Source organism: Lepidochelys kempii, chromosome 9 (assembly GCF_965140285.1).
Source record: "Lepidochelys kempii isolate rLepKem1 chromosome 9, rLepKem1.hap1, whole genome shotgun sequence".
In the NCBI taxonomy this organism is placed as follows: domain Eukaryota; kingdom Metazoa; phylum Chordata; order Testudines; family Cheloniidae; genus Lepidochelys; species Lepidochelys kempii.
This window is the reverse complement of record NC_136388.1, coordinates 48,236,190-48,252,815: the sequence shown is the minus strand read 5'-3', so window position 1 is coordinate 48,252,815 and position 16,626 is coordinate 48,236,190. Positions and strand designations below refer to the sequence as shown.

The 16,626-nt window shown below is 42.8% G+C and overlaps 1 protein-coding gene across 4 annotated transcripts; it reads left to right on the top strand.

Annotated features, from left to right (window-relative positions):
* Positions 1-544: 544 nt before the first annotated feature.
* On the top strand, positions 545-15,822 carry SLC35G2 (solute carrier family 35 member G2). 4 transcript variants are annotated; one of them, XM_073360210.1, is made up of 3 exons: positions 545-859; positions 2,424-2,454; positions 10,912-15,822. In XM_073360210.1, exon 3 carries the CDS (start codon positions 10,935-10,937, stop codon positions 12,168-12,170), a length of 1,236 nt encoding a protein of 411 aa, XP_073216311.1. In that variant the 5' UTR covers positions 545-859; positions 2,424-2,454; positions 10,912-10,934; the 3' UTR covers positions 12,171-15,822. The 4 variants fall into 4 exon arrangements, with proteins under 4 accessions (XP_073216311.1, XP_073216314.1, XP_073216310.1 ...); XM_073360213.1 differs by lacking the exon at positions 2,424-2,454 and having other exon boundaries at positions 10,917-15,822; XM_073360209.1 differs by lacking the exon at positions 2,424-2,454.
* The last annotated feature ends 804 nt before the right edge of the window (positions 15,823-16,626 follow it).

Genomic DNA, 16,626 nt, shown 5'->3' with positions numbered 1-16,626 from the left:
CTTTTGTGCTAATCTCTTTAATCAGAATGTTGTGTGGTACTAACGGTCTTACAGAAATTTATCATATCAAAATACATTTCCTTTATCAGACAGGCTTGTGGTAATGAACAGAACAGGCATTATACAAACAGCAGGTTGTTATTAGAGCTCTTGCTGTTTATATATCTGCCAAAACATGCCTATATAAATTATTTTAAAAAAACAACAACCCAGATTTTGTAATTGGAGAACAGCACACCGTAATCTTTTCAGCCCTGGACACTGGAAATAAATTAGATGCATTTTGACTTCTGATGATACACCTAGTTGTATTTATATGCTTATTTTTTTGTTTTTGTTTTTCTCCCTGACTGAACCCAGTTGCTTAATCCCAATAAGCATTATATCCATGAAAAGATATTTAAAATCCAAGAAAAAGAAAGGTACTGCAAGTAATATTCTCTCTATATACATTAAATACAAATGAATGTTGGTACAATACTACAGTCAGAGGCCCTTATGCTTACTGGGCATGCTCACTTGCTCCTGCTCTGACGCTCTCGCCTGAGTCTTTTGCTGTCGCCTCAGTCTTTTCCTCCAGACCCCTCTTTGCATAGAGAAGAGGGCGAGTGGAAAAAGGAGAACCAAGGCTAGTTCTGCAAACACCCTTTTCTGGAATACGCCAGGCTGACTGTTGCACATTACACTGGGATTAACGGCGTTGTCCTGCCTTTTGGGCGTTTACAGCGTGAGAAAGATGGAAGGATTGACAAACTCCGGAGAGCAGATTTCCTCCCTTCTTTTCCTTTAACATCACGCAGCCACCTCATTGTTTAAAGGCATCATTGTCTGGACTTGACCAGCTCCTTCTAAGCGAGAGGTAAATAGAGATTTCTTCCCCCTTTTCCCTTCTGGTATTTACTGATCTATTGCAAGATAACGCAGACATCCCAGCTGGTATACAGGCTCAGTTCATTCAAGTAACAACCTCCTGCCTCTGTTATTAACGCTCACTGCGCTTTACAAGGCCGGAGATTTGGAGGCTGTCGTTTGTTCAGACCAGATATGGATTCTCAAAGCGACTTCAATTGATCCGGTTCCATAAATATAGACAAAAATGGTAAATGGGTAAAGAGCAGAGTCCAGGACTGGTAACGCCGCTTTATGTATCATTAGGGAACAGCACTAAACTCATTTGCTGTGTGTCCAAGGTACTGAAATCTCTCTCGTCGTCATTCAGCAGCTCAGAGGGGCATGTGGGCTGCATTTACTCCCCCTTTTCACCTCTCCAGTTTAGCTCTGCGGCGTTCAGGGAGATCGAAGCCCTTTCATTTCTCTCCCAGGCTCCAGGATTTACTAACTCGCCCTTCAAAGAAATACGGCTCATTCCAGGAGACAGTTGCTGGTGGATAGCTCAGTGGTTTGAGCATTGGTCTGCTGAACCCAGGGTTGTAAATTCAATCCCTGAGGGGACCATTTGGGATCTGGGGCAAAAATTGGGGATTGGTCCTGCTTTGAGCAGGGGGTTGGACTAGATGACCTCCTGAGGTCCCTTCCAACCCTGGTATTCTATGATTCTATGATCACAAGGCAAGGAAATGTTCCTCCTAAATAAAGCTGGTGTGACGAATGGGTGCAGCTGGAGGAAGCTGCAGAGAATTTCACAGTAGGGCTCAGTTTATCAATCAACGTAGCGTTTTTAATTAGCAGGGTGGAAGAGTTCCCGAACAGTCCGTAAGATCTGATAGTTTTACTTTAATATGTTTTTGTTTGTTTTGCCACACACGGTATTTCTCTCGTCGGCAGAGACTATGGTTAAGCCACTTGATATTTTAATTCTGGGACAAAGATATATTTATATTTCAATGAGAAAGGCTGACACATTCAAAATAAAGACTCCTATGAATTGTAAGAAAAAGGAGGCTTTAAAGCACAGATGCTGATTTATTTTTTTTTGGCGGAGGAGCCAAATATCCAGTTTTCTTTCCGGGGGAGATTTAGAATATGCGACAAAAAGGCACATAGTGCTGCTGCTGAAACGGTGTAGCATAGATTTTTCTCACAGAATCAACTTTCCACAACAGATTTTTAACTTACAAAGTTTGGACTCTTCTTAAATCCATCTGAGTTTAGATAAATAAATGCCTACTTGCCCCCAACGTATGAGTAAAATTCCCTTCCATTACCACTATTTTAGAAACTTGAAATACTGTTAAGTCTAGTAATATATCTGCCTGCTTTTCCCCACAAGATACATTGATTGTAATATAAAGTCTGGGATTTTATGCAAATTACCAGTGTGAACATTCCTGTCATTTCAATTAAACTGTTGTTATGCAATAATTTGTATAGAGTCCCCATAACAGAATGCTCAAGATCTGTTTCTTTGGGGAGTATTTATCTGGTGGTTTTTTTATCTGGTCTCTCTTTCATTTGTTGGCTAGGTCATTTTAATGTAAAGTAATGGAAGAAAAAGTAAGTCACTACTTCTTAAAAAGAACAAAATTAAATGTATGATTATGTGATTAAAAAGATGACATTTAATATGGAACACATCACTGCAGCAAATACAGCATATATTTTATGAAGTATGTGAAGTAAAAAATTAGAGCTAAAGGCATAAGTTCCTTTAAAAAGTAATTAATCTATGCTTTTAAATTAATTATTTTCTATATTCCTATAATTAAACAAAACAGTTTGCCATTAAGCCTTCATGTTTGTTTTATTTTACTGGACAATATTTTTGTTGCTCTTGTTCAAACAAATTTTTCAATAGAAAAATCAGAGAAAGGCTCTTTACTAAACTATCATGCCACTCGCATTATTTCACCCTCCAGACACAATCTTTAATTTTTCAGAGTGGTAGCCATGTTAGTCTATCAGCAAAAACAATGAGGAGTACTTGTGACACCTTAGAGACTAACATTTACTTGGGCATAAGCTTTTGTGGGCTAAAACCCACTTCATCAGATGCATGGAGTGGAAAATACAGTAGGCAGGTATATATACACAGTACATGAAAAGACGGGGGAGTTGCCTTACCAAGTTGCGGGGGGGGTCGGTACTAACGAGACAATTCAGTTAAAGTGGAATTGGGCTATTCTCAACAGTGGAATACCAAGGAAGGGAAAAAATCACTTTTGTAGTGGTAATGAGGCCAATGTAATCAGGGTGGCCCATTTCAAACAGTTGGCAAGAAGGTGTGAGTGACAGTAGGGGGAAATATTAGCATGGGGAAATTAGTTTGTGGAGTGACCCATCCACTCCCAGTCTTTATTCAGGCCTAATTTCATGGTGTCCAGTTTGCAAGGGATATGTAGGAGAGTTACCATTTTTAGAAAACAGAACTTATTTTTTTACTCAGACGTAATCTCTCTTTTTCTTTTTTACGTGTAATCTCCGTGGCTCTAACACTGTATTTTCTATCCTAGTGCAACCCATTTGAAATAATTTAAAACCCTATTTTGTATATAATATGCAATATGGGCAAGATCTGTGCTAGGTGACCAGATGTCCCAATTTTATAGGGACAGTCCCAATTTTTGGGTCTCTTATATAGGCTCCTATTACCCCCACCCCATCCCGATTTTTCACATTTGCTGTCTGGTCACCCTAATGTGTGCTAGGTGCAGGAGTGGGTGTGAGGCACTCCATACCATGTAAGCCTAATAGACGGAGTTGGGGGTCAGCTGGCTGTGTGGCCATGCAGGGGTGCCTACACCATGGAGATGCCCTCTGGAATGGCCCACACAGGATTGGCATAGAAGGTCAGTTTGGGACAAACTGCAAATGGTCCATGGCAATCTGGGGAGGGGCTGTGGATCCACTTTTTCACAGGGTATTGGGACCACTGTATCTGTGTAACTGAGGTGGAGGGGCTGATGGGGTGTGAATTTTACCCTGTCGGTTGCATCTCTCTGCTTACATCAATTCTGTATCAGATGTTCTCAGTTTAGGATTAAGATGATATTTTTCCTACATGCAAACTCAGACTGGGATCTGGATTCCCCTTGGTTCACCACAGTAACTGAGCTCCACTACAGGAGTGGTGTGGGGACTGCAGAGGCCCCCATAAGACTTTTACTACCATTGGATGCATCTGGTGGCTGGCTTCTCTGCAGCTTGTACAGTAGGCCTGTGCAGTACCAGTTATGCTACAGTACATCTGGAGTTGCCGGAGGAGGCCACCGTACCGCTGTGCTCCCAGCTGTACAGTGTGCTCTTCTGCCGCACCTCCACCTTTGCCCTCACCATCGTTCTGGGGGCCCTGGTCTTTGAACGCACCTTCGACCAGGGTATAGACACATTCTACGAGCGTCTCAACCATGGGAAACTGTAGAAACACATCAAGCACAAGTATGAGAGACAAAAAAAGTGAAGTGAGAGCTGCAGGAGCCATGCAGGGGTGCCTGTACCCCTTGTGCAAACTCATCAGTTGCCTGATACCAGTTACCAAGAATGAAAATGGGCTTCTGACTGAAGAAATCTGAGCCAGAGTACATCACCAACTTCATCTGTGGCAGAAACCTTGATGGACTTTAGGATTTACTCCTGTTGTGTTAAAACTTTGTTAAACTAAACTCACTAACCCATAAAAAACAAAACAGACAAAACAAACAAAAAAACTCACACAGACTAATAGACCTTTAAACTGTAATAGACACTAAAATCATAATACAAGACTCAAAGCTGTTCCCTCTGGGAAGGCTGTGAGTTCCCTATTAGTTCTTTTTGTGTGGGTTCCCAGACTCAGTCAAACTCCTCCTAATGGGCTAGTCACACAATCCCATTCTGCCACGTGTCAGGGTGGCTACCATAGTCCATTCACCACAAACAGTCACACACCTTCATCCTGAGAGGGTGTCTGGGTGCACACTGTTTAGAAACCCCTTTTCCTCCTTCCCAGCAATCCTATAGTCACAGGTTCAGGCCAGAAGGGAGTGTTGTGATGATGTATGCTGACACCCTGGCCAGAGCAGTCATGTCAAATATGGGCTAAGTCTAGCCCTGCCCCCATGCCTTCATCTGGCCTGCAGTTCCCTCTGCACACAGAGGAACTGGGCTCATTGCATCTGTGGTGGTCTCAGGCTCTGAGGGAGGCGACTCTGATTTGCTGCATCAGGCAATAAACAAAAGCTAATCAGCGCACTCTAGCTCAAGCCTCCTGGCTAAGGCAGACAATAAACACAGTCTAGGCTGTGACTCTTTGGGCTGGGCAGAGCAATAAGCAGTCTTTAGCCTAAGGCTTCTGGCTAAGGCAGTGTAATGGGGTCAGCACCCACCTCTCATGAGCGCCCCTGTTTTAGCCACTACATACCTGCAATCACTCTATTTTTGAACAGGGTGGCTCTTACCTCTTACCTTTCTGGTTGGGTGGGAGCCTGTTTTTCTTTCAGTTCTTACAATGGGGTGGCACCTGCCTTTTGCAAGTGCCCCGCTGGCCAATGGTAGTTTGGCATGTCTTCAGCGACTTAGCCCAAGTCACACACACACACTGTCCCCCACTTCCCAGGTATATAGTCTCTAGTTCTTTCTCACAGCCCTGGTATGGGGTCATAGTACCAAGGCTCCCTCCCCAGGGGCACTGCTTTCTGTAGTAGTGCAACAGGGGCCCATCTGAGTACCCTCAGTTGGTGTCATTTCAGCAGTCCTCGCTGGACTCAGTCTTCAACCAGACCAGTAGAGTCCATCACGGTACCCGCACCTGCTCTGGTTAGGTTCTGGGCTCAGTCCCCTGGGCTCAGCCTGCCCACACTAACCTTTCCATAGTCCTGGTGATCTTCCAGCCAGACAGGCACCCCATCTTCAGCAGCCTTCTCTGGGCTCTGTCCCACCTGCAGTGAGCTGTCCGCAGTCCTGCTGCTCTTTCTACCAACCAGGCTCCCAGTTCTCCCTCTTCAATCTCCAGGCAGCACCTGACTGCTCTGCCTCTGCTGATTCCTTACATATGGCCCTTCTAGCCCCAACTGGTTGCTCCAACATCGCCTCTGATTGGCTGCTTCTCTGCAGCCACTCTAGGCTGCCTGAAGGACTTCTCTGCTCTTTTCTGGGGCAGGGTGAGGCAGGACCGATTGGCCTCCAGCGAGGGGGCGGGGGCGCCTCTGGACCTAGTCCATCCTGTCACAGGCAGGCAGTAAACACAGTCTAGGCTCTGACTCCCTGGGCAGGGCAGAACAATAAGGAATCGTTAGCATAGCCTCCTGGCTAAGGCAGACAGCAAACACAGTCTAGCGGCTTGCAGCCTTCTGGCTGGGACAAGTCACAAACAAGGCACAGGCCTTCTGGCCTAGGATGAGAAGGCTTCAGCAGAGGGTTGGGGGGACCCAGGCTATCCCTACTCTACTAGGTTCCAACCCAGATCCCTAAAAGTGCCAGGGGATCCCGCCACTGGGTCAGTGGGAATCCTGCTGAAACATGCTGAATCATATGGTGACAGTACAACCTGACTGATGTCTGGCTCCCCTGGGCTACTTTCTATCACAGTCCATTGGTGTGACTCCGTAGTCTGCAGGTCCTCAGCTTGCTCAGGGTAAGTGGTGGACAGCAGTCCCAACAGCTCTTCCCCACTCTTGGTCTCCTCTGGGGGCAGCTCAGAGTCTGGTCCAGAGTCCTGAGTCTGGTCCAGAGTCCTGCAGCAGGCTAGAGATGTCTGCCTCCTAGCCTGGCTCTGACCCAACTAAGCGCCTGTGCTTGCCTTGTTCCCAGCCTTTCTCCAGCCCTGCTCAGTTCCTGCCTCCGATTCTGATCCTTGGCTCTGACCCCTGGTTGCTGACTCCAGCTCTGTCCCTTGGCACTGTTCCCAGATGCTGACCCCAGTTCTGACCACTAGGCTTGACTGCCACTGCTCTGACCATCCATGCCCTGGTCCATGACAGTATCTCAAGAGGATGTTAAACACAGCTACTAAAGTTAGACATGTTTAAATCAGCAGGTCCAGGTAAACTGAATCTAAGAGTTTTAGAAGAGCTGGCTGAGGAGCACACTGGACTGTTAATGTTGATTTTCAATACATCTTGGAACAATGGGGACTCCAGAAAACTGGATGAAAGCTAATGGTGTGCCAATATTTAAAAGGGGTAAACAAGATGACTGGGGTAATTATAGGCCACTCTGTCTGACATAGATTCCAGGAAAGATAATGGAGCAGCTGTTAGGGGACTCAATTAATGGAGAATTAAAAGGAGGGTAACATAATTTAATGCAAGTCAGCATGAGTTTATGGAAAACAGATCCTGTCAGACTAATTTGATTTTTTTTATGAGGTTACAAATTTGGCTGATAAACCTAATAGTATTGGTGTAATATAGTTAGATTTCTGTAAGGCATTTGACTTGGTACCACACAACATTTTGATTAAAAAACTAGGATGCCATAAAATGAACATGGTACACATTACACAGATTAAAAGCTGGCTAACTGATAGGTCTCAAAATGTAATTGTAAATGGGGAATAATCATTGAGCGTATGTGTTTCCCATGGGGTATCGCAGAGATGGATTCTTGGACCTAGGATATTAAATATTTTTATCAATGTCTTAGAAGAAACATAAAATCATCATTGCAGATGACACAAAAATTGGGGGAGTGGTAAATACTGAAGAGGACAGGTCACTCATTCAGAGTGATCTGGATCACTTGGTACTCATTCAGAGTGATCTGGATCACTTGGTAAGCTGAGTGCAAGCAAATAATGTGTTTTAATATGGCTAAATGTAAATGTATACATTTAGGAACAAAGACTGCAGGCCATATGTACAGGATGGGGGACTCTATTCTGGGAAGCAATGACTGAAAAAGATTTGGGGGTTGTGGTGGATAATCAGCTGAACATGAACTCCCAGTGCAATGCGGTGCCCAAAAGGGGGACAACAATCCTTGGATGCATAAAGAGGTGAGTCTCAAGAAGGAGTAGAGGTTATTTTATCTCTATATTTGGCATTGGTGCAACAGCTTCTGGAGTACTGGGTCCTGTTTTGGTACCTTCAATTCAAGAAGGATGTTAAGTTGGAGAGGGTTCAGAGAAGAGCCACAAGAATGACTAAAGGTTTAGAAAACATACCTCCTAGTGATAGATGTGAGGAGCTCAATGTGTTTTGCTTTTCAAAGAGAAGGTTAAGGGGTGACTTACAGACTGTAATTAAGTAGGCTTGTATGCAATATTGCTGTAGGTGTGTTGGTCCCAGGATATTAGAGAGACACACAGAAAGTTCAAAAGCTTGTCTTTCTCACCAACAGAATTCAGTGCTTCCTGAGATACTAGCTCACCCACCTTGTCTTTATAAATAGGCCTGGCAGAATTCAATGTATTTATTTATTTTTGTAACTTCAAATGATTAACATCAATGTTTATTTTAAAGCTTTTTCATTTTTAACTATTTTGATTTTCTCAGTTGCATGAAATTAAGGTGTGTGTGTGTGGGGCGGGGGGATTATCTCTTGGTGTTAGAGTTAGTGCAGCACTGACAGCAGGGCTCCAGGGGCTCCCAGCACTGAAAGTAAGGCTGCAGATACTGAGGCACAAGGTGTGGGGAAGACTGTGGTTCTGGCCTGGTGGAGCAGAGACACCTGGCCAGGACTGCAAGGAGCAGGATGAGCCCCTGACTGCATGAGAGGACTCTCTGCTGCTGAATGGGTCATGCCCGGGGAAGAGCCCCACACTCCTGGCCAGCAGGGCCATCCGTAGAGATTGTGATGCCCTACGCAGCCCCCCTGCAGGGGGACTGGCCCCAGGCCTCTGCGGGGGGGGGGAGGGGGGAGGCGTACCAGGCCTCTGCTTGGGGGTGGGAAGGGGCTGCGCCCAAGGGCTTTGGAAGGCAGGAGCAGCCTGTGCAGGAAGTCAGCAGGGGTCGGGCTGGTGGCGGGAAGTGGAGCGACCCGGCCCCAGCCTGCTCCACTCTGGCTCCCAGGCTTGGGGGAACGGGGGGAACCACCCCCCAGCACTCACCAGTGGCACAGCTGGGAGTTGGCATAGCGGAGCGGCCTGGGGCTGGGTCACTCCACTTCCCACCGCCCAGTGAGTGCAGGGCGGGCCCGACCCCTGCTGCTGTCCCCTGGGACACATAGCTTACAGGATGGGGTTTGTGGGGGAAGGGGCGGAGTGGGGGCAGGGCTGGGGCAGAGCAGGGGTGGGAAGAGGATGGGTGGGGGCGGAGCAGGGGCAGGGGCTGGGGGAAAGTGGTGTGGCGGAGGCAGCTTTCCTGGGCCCTGCCGTCCAGGGGAATCGGACTGGCTGCTGGAGCTGGATGCAGCATGCAGCTGTGTAGGGCACCAGGAAATTTGGGGCAGTTTTGGTGCCCCAAATTTCCTGGTGCCCTACGCAGTTGCGTAGTTTCCATATGAGTAGGGCTGTCCCTTCTGGCCAGTGATTGAATAAAATGGGCCATGACAGTGGAGCTGCAAGGGCTCACTGGATTCCTGTGGATGCTAAGGGAGAGGGAGGCTGTGCTTGCTGACTATTGTAGGTGGATGTCTTTGTCTATTTCTGTGTGTCACGAGAAATCAACATTTACTGAAGACTAACCATTTATCAAATTCTGCCAGCCTTATCTGTAATACGTGCATGGGGAACAAATACTTATGAATGGGCTCTTCTATCTAGCAAAGAAAGATCTAACACAATCCAGTGGCTGGAAGTTGAAGGTAGATTAATTCAGATTAAAAATAAAGCATAAATGAACAGAGTTATTAACCACTGGAACAATTTACTAAGGGTTGTTGTGGATTATCCATCACTGAGTATATTTAAATCAAATTGGGTTTCTAAAAGATCTGCTGTAGGCATTATTATGGGGAAGTTCTCTGGCCTGTGTTGTTCAGGAGGTCATACTAGATGGCCACAATGGTCTGTCTCTTCAGGCCTTGGAATCTGTGATTTTAAAAGACATGCTGTAGTGCCAACATGAGTTATTGGTTTGATATGTTTACTTATAAAATAGAAATAAATGTTTCCTACACGGAAGGAATCACTGGTTGGAATTCTCTGGCCTGTGTCATGCAGGAAATCAGATTCAATAGAAATCATAATGGTCTCTTCAAGGCCTTGAAAATCTGTTAATATATTAATTTTCTTGTTTATAGAGTAAATGTAGCAATTCAACCATGTTGGATGAAAAATGAGGCGTCCAGGTGAGGTTGAATAGAACAATGTGCAAATGTTCACTTTAGGCAGCCTGAATATATGTTTGATATCTCTGTCATTTCATAACAGTAGCAAAATCCACTTGTTCTCCTCTACACTGCCAAGGAGTGGATAGCTTCTTTTCATAATATTTCTTCGTCTTTTTTTCCAACTGAAGTTCCTTTGGAAAACAAATTGATAGTCAACAGTTTTTGGAAATAATAATATGCAAAAAGAGCTTCAGAGAATTTGAAAATTTACTGTAGTACTTTTTACACTTTTCTGGTCCACCAGGTGCTTAGTTCACTGAGGTGCTCAGTGATGCCATCTGTCTATCTCTGGGTTGCTTCACTTTGAATTGATAAAAATCGCTCTAGTCTTCTCTAACCCAAATTTCATTTTTGGTCTGTATTTCTCTTTGCCCCTTAGCACTTGGTAAAGAATAAAAACCATTAATGATTACAGAATGACTAACTGACCTGAAGGGTCCAAAGAGGAAATTATTCTCAGTGTAATGAGAATTGTTATTAATTTGCATGTCTCTTTTTAAGAAGCAATGTAATAATAGGCATCATTTTCAAAAGTGAGTGCCTAAAGTTAGGCCCTAAAGTTATATTTAGGCACTTAAATAAAAATGACCTGGTTTTCAAAGATACTGAGCAACTTCCATTATGAAATAAAAATAGAGAGAATTCATGGAGGACAAGAGCAACTTGGTTAGGTTCATGCCAATAATTTCTAAATGGTCAAAAGACTGCAATGCAAATGAATTTTACAATATTGGTTGAATAAAAATAACTTTTTTTTTTTTTAAGACCAGACCTAGTTCTCTGAGGAAATGGATACTTCTTCCAAACAATGTCCAGTCAAAAAACGAGTGAAAATCCATCCCAACACAGTGACAGTGAAATATACATCCCATTATCCCCAACCTGGAGAAGAGGACTCTGATGAAACCAGTGAAGATATCGGTAGCTTTATGGAGGACAATCCAAAGAAAAGATTGCTGAGTGACAGAAAAAGGAAAGGAAGAGCCTTCTTTGGGACTATGGATATCCAACCTCAGCCAGCCCAAGAGACGAAAGCCAATGAGACTGGACAACACCAGAATTTTACAGAAGGAAGCATATTTCAGTCCAGAAAGACTTGGATAGTGCTGTTTGCCTCTGCCTTGACTCATGGCTGTGTTGCTCTGATAACTAGACTTGTTTCTGATCGTTCCAAAGTGCCATCTCTAGAACTAATTTTCATTCGTTCAGTCATACAGGTGTTGTCTGTTGTTGTTGTGTGTTACTACCACGAGGACCCCTTTGGACCAAAAGGATACAGACTGCAGCTCTTCTTCTATGGTGTCTGCAATGTTATCTCCATTACCTGTGCTTACACCTCCTTCTCTATAGTACCCCCAACCAATGGGACCATTATGTGGAGAGCAACCACCACTGTCTTTAGTGCCATTTTGGCTTTTTTACTAATAGATGAACGAATGGCTTATATAGACATAATGACAGTAGTTAGTAGTGTCTTTGGTGTTTGCCTGGTCATGTTCCCCAACATTGTTAATGAAGAAAACTCTTTGCTCAGTGTCTGGAAAGAAGCCTTTGGCTACACCATGACAGTTATGGCAGGCTTAACTACAGCTCTTTCCATGATAGTCTACAAGTCAATCAAAGATAGGGTCAGTATGTGGACTGCACTGTTTACTTTTGGTTGGACTGGAACTGTGTGGGGAGCCTCCACCATGTTTTTTCTTCAAGAACCAATTATCCCACTTGATGGAGAAACCTGGAGCTATCTCATTGCCATCTGCATATGTTCGACTGTGGCTTTCCTGGGTGTCTATTATGCCTTGAATAAATTTCACCCAGCTCTGGTCAGCACAGTGCAACATTTAGAGATTGTGATAGCCATGATTCTGCAGCTCGCAGTGCTACGCATCTTTCCCGGCATTTATGACCTCATTGGAGGGGCCATTATTATGATCACTGTTGTTTTCCTTGCATGTTATAAGCTGTCCTGGAAGAATTTAGGAAGGCAAGATTATCAGGAGATACTGGATTCTTCCATTAAATGAGTGTCAGTTTGTTTTAGTCTTTATTGTAACAGTTTCTGCACCACCATGTCAATATTAATGTTCATTTACCAATGTCCTTTGTCTAGTAGAGTGGACAGAGTACTAACTTTCTTGTTCAGAAATGGGCCAGATTCATACGTGACCTAATGATGTTGAAATCAGTAGAGTTGCACCAGAGTTGTCCCAATGTGTTAAATAATTTTAAATATTTCATTATGTGAACTTAGCTTTACTCTCAGCTGGTATGCAGTAGCTGCTAAGATTAGATATAGAGAATTCTGTCATAGGAGTCTTTCTGTCATAGTCCTCCTTGTATAACATAATATTGAGACAGAAGGATTCACTATTGTTAGTCATTCTGGGCATTGCAGTTGTAGAATATTTTATGGCAACAAGAAAGTCATATGTTGACATTCACCATTGAAGGAGGAAATTCATGTTCCACAGTAACAGTATACATCACTTGGTTGAAGCATGTAATATTTTATAAGTAAGAATTTTAACATGTATATGGTTATAATTCTTTAAATATCTGCTGGGAGAAGAGTAATAAATAAAGTGATGTTCTTTGTGTTCTAACAGTAAAGGTGCTGTCAGAATCTCCATAATAATCCTTGACTTGGTCCTAAAACTCCCTGTTAGCTGAATGCTGGAACACATGAAACTAGAAAAAGATATTCACGGGCAAAAATGAAAAGAAAGATGTGAGGCTATTTTGGAATTGTCAGAGTGAAATGCACTTAGAAGCTAGTTTCAGATGTTTCTAACTCAGAAATGTTTCTAGCCATGACTATTATTGCCTCACTTTAATAAGCAGAAAATCCACCTAGCTATCCGTCCCTCTATTGACTCACACCTTCTCCTTGAATCTTCGGTTTCTTCCCTTGTGCATGCCCACGGTAGCCCCAGGCAATGTGCCTCCCTCAGACAGGACACCTCTGTCCATGCCTCTTACCCAAGTCTGGAGCAGAGACCTACTCCTAAACACAGATTTGCCTTCTGTGTCCCTAGAGGCTGAAGAAATTCACTCATGTCTGGGTTGCATGGTATGAAACACCCTCCTTCCCTGACAGTAGTTTCTGGGGAAAATAGATTTGTTAAAAATAAACAGAGCGAGACAGAGAATCAGATTAAATTAAAAGCAGCAGTTTGCATCACATGCCTTATCTGGGTAATTTCCCAAACCCAGAGAGGCAGGCTCTGGTTGCTTAGCTACAGAATAAAAAGGAAGCTCTCACAGGTATAAAGAGCAAGCCCAGTCGCTGACCTCCCTGGCCAGAATGACACCTTGCTGCTCTGCCCAGAGAGTTCTTTCCTATCCCACTGCCTTGCATACGCTCATTATGTTCCCTCCCACTTCAGTCCAAGGCAGCTCTCCTTGTTTTCCAAACCAATTTTCTCAAGACATCCACACACAGTAAAGCTTGGTGAACAAATGCATGATCCATCCTGCCAGAGATGGCCAGCAGAGGAGATATATTTAAACAATGAGTAATGCAGCCTCTCTCATGCCAAATTCAAGTATAGCCTTCCACAGATCACTGAGTGCGGTTGTATCTAGTCTATCCAGGCCTCTGTTTAAAACCTTTTATCTCTGTTTTTCCTTGCCATGAAATATAAATCATTGGCAGGTCTTCTGTCACACACTTGTTAAGGTAAAAGTTGGTATGGCTTTTTTAATGTGTGGTCTCGAAATAAATATTTAGGTGCCAAAATGTTACCCAAGTATGAAAATTTGCCAGTAATGATTACTTGTGTTTTTTGCCAAACTGTGCTAAAATTGAAAGTTGAAGTGAATGGTTCCAAACCTATTTTCAGTCTGCTGAGCTAGCAGCAATCCAGGCATTTTAAAGGCTTATTTCTGCTCTTATTGAAGCTAATAACGAAGTTTACATTGGCTTCACTTGCTGTAAGATGATAATGATAGAACTGTATTGATTTACACAAGTTGATGATATCATTCACATCACATGCACAGTGCTTGCAATCATCTAACAGAGCAATGGTCCAGATCTTAGGGTTTACTTGTTCACTGCTAAATTAATAAATACAAAAATAGTATTATAAAATATAAGGTGGAGCTGACAGTTGTGCCTGCAATTAATCTAGGGCCCAAAGTGCACCCTAGATTTAGGGTTCAGGTTCTTTATTCATGCAGCTACTTCTAGTTAATTAAGATGATGAAACTGGTGAAGCATACACAAAATCTTTAAGATCTTTAGTTAATACAGACAAATATAATTGAAATAATGAAAAATCAATATACATAAGAATAAAATAAGTACAATAAAGTGGTTTTGTGCATTGATCATGCTTCCAATCTTACAGTGTGCATAGTTGCAACCTTATGGAGACCATTAGAAACAAAGAGAGAAGAAAAGGTAAATGGAGATCACGCAACGAGGAAGGCGCTGGGACATGCTTCCTACCCTATTGTTCCATGTTATCATCCCAGTGTCCCAGCTAGGGATGGGGTTGACAAAATTTTCTACACTTTTTCCTGTTCCATCCATGTACATCTGGGACCATATATGATCAAGTCAATTCTCAGCCCATATTAATATTTAGTATTCCAGGAGACCAATTTTAGGGTTCCAGTTGTTCATATTTGGCGTTCCAGTTAATCATAATTACATTTCCAGCAGTTAACCCAACCATTTGCATCAGTCCCTTTCCCAATAGTTTTGATATGTCAATGCAGTTAGCTCTTACCACAAAAAGCCCTTGAGACACGACTATCTGTTTGTTTGGGGTGTATCTGTTTATCACCAAATTCATTGGTAAACTATCACAACATGCTTATTGATAGATTCTGTAACATCAGGTCAAGCATTCCATAATCTTTGGTCAATTATGTAATACTCATACTATGTTACACCAACTGTCAACTTCTAAACCTCATCTAAGTCATAGAAATGTAATGCTTAAGAGCTATAGCCAAGCCAGGGGTGCTGGAACAATTTTTATACTAGGGATGCTGAGAGTCATGGAACCAAACTGTAAATCACTGTAAACTGTAAACCAAACGGAAACCACTTCAAGCTAGGTGGAGTGGCAGCACCCCTAGTTCCACCACCTATGGCCAAGCCTACTTTTAATAGGGATATTTTGGTTCTTCTACTTCCTGTTACAGCTGCAATAACTTTCATTATTATTTCTATAAGGATGCTTAGCAGATAGCTTATATTTACCCTAAACTATAAACCCTCCAAAGTCAGGACAGTGATCAATGGTCAACATAGTGATGTCTTTAGTTAAATCTAACATATTTCATTATAAGACTTAGTTTACAGTTTTTTCAAAATCTATTTGGGCTGAATTTTTTCCATGCTGAGTCTCTGTTTGAGAATAATTGTTTTGTGAAAGTTTCAGCAAAAATGGTTCATCCATTTCAGAGAATGAGTTAGGATGAAAATAGGTGGGGTTTTTGCTCATGTTAAATAACTTCTACAATCATTTCTCTGAGAAGCTCTATGCCCTTGAAATTTTGCAGAATGGTAGCCCTGGGATCAGGGAGTTGCTGTTTCTGTGAAAATTCACCCAAATTGGCTGAGTTATAAGCAGAGCTGGTTGGAAACCGAATATTTGTTCCATGGGAAATTTTCACATTTTAAAATTAGGTGAGGTCCAAATTAGAATAAAATGTCAAACATTTCTGTGAAATAAAAATGTTATAAAAGGTTTGTTTGGGTTTTTTCTTTCTCTTTTTTTAAACACAAACAAAATAATTTGTGACTTTGATCCAGAACAAGAAGTCCTAGAGTTCCCACCATGGATGATGAGCAAGAAGAGGAGAATATAATCATTAAAGTGGGGGAGGAATTAAAAGCAGGGGGACCATCTCCCAGTTGATACTAGTACTTTTATATGAGTTTCAGCCTTCAGCAAATCTGGATCTCATAAGAGAACAGTGGCAAGACTAACCCTTTCACATAACCAACTAATTTTGTAAAAAGAAAAGGAGTACTTTTGACACCTTAGAGACTAACAAATTTATTAGAGCATAAGCTTTCGTGAGCTACAGCTCACTTCATTGGATGCAATTAATTTTGGTACCAACTAATTTTGGTATGTCCTCCAGATGGTGGAATGGCTGGACACATAGGGGCCCTTTGCCCAGGAAATGTAGCCCAGCAGGCCAAGTTAGAGCAGTGTAATTTGCATAGTGTTCTGGCAGGAGTCACCAGAGTGCACTGTTACACATAGAAAAAGAATTTGTAAGACTCAGTGTTTGAGCAGTACAGTCTTTGAGAAAATGTATTGTTAGTTTTTTGATTCAGGTTCTCTCAGGGGAGCTTCTACTAAGGCAGGAGAAAAGGAGTACTTGTGGCACCTTAGAGACTAACAAATTTATTTGAGCATAAGCTTTCGTGAGCTACAGCTCACTTCATTGTATGCATTCAGTGGAAAATACAGTGGGGAGATTTAGATACACAGAGAACACGAAACAATGGGT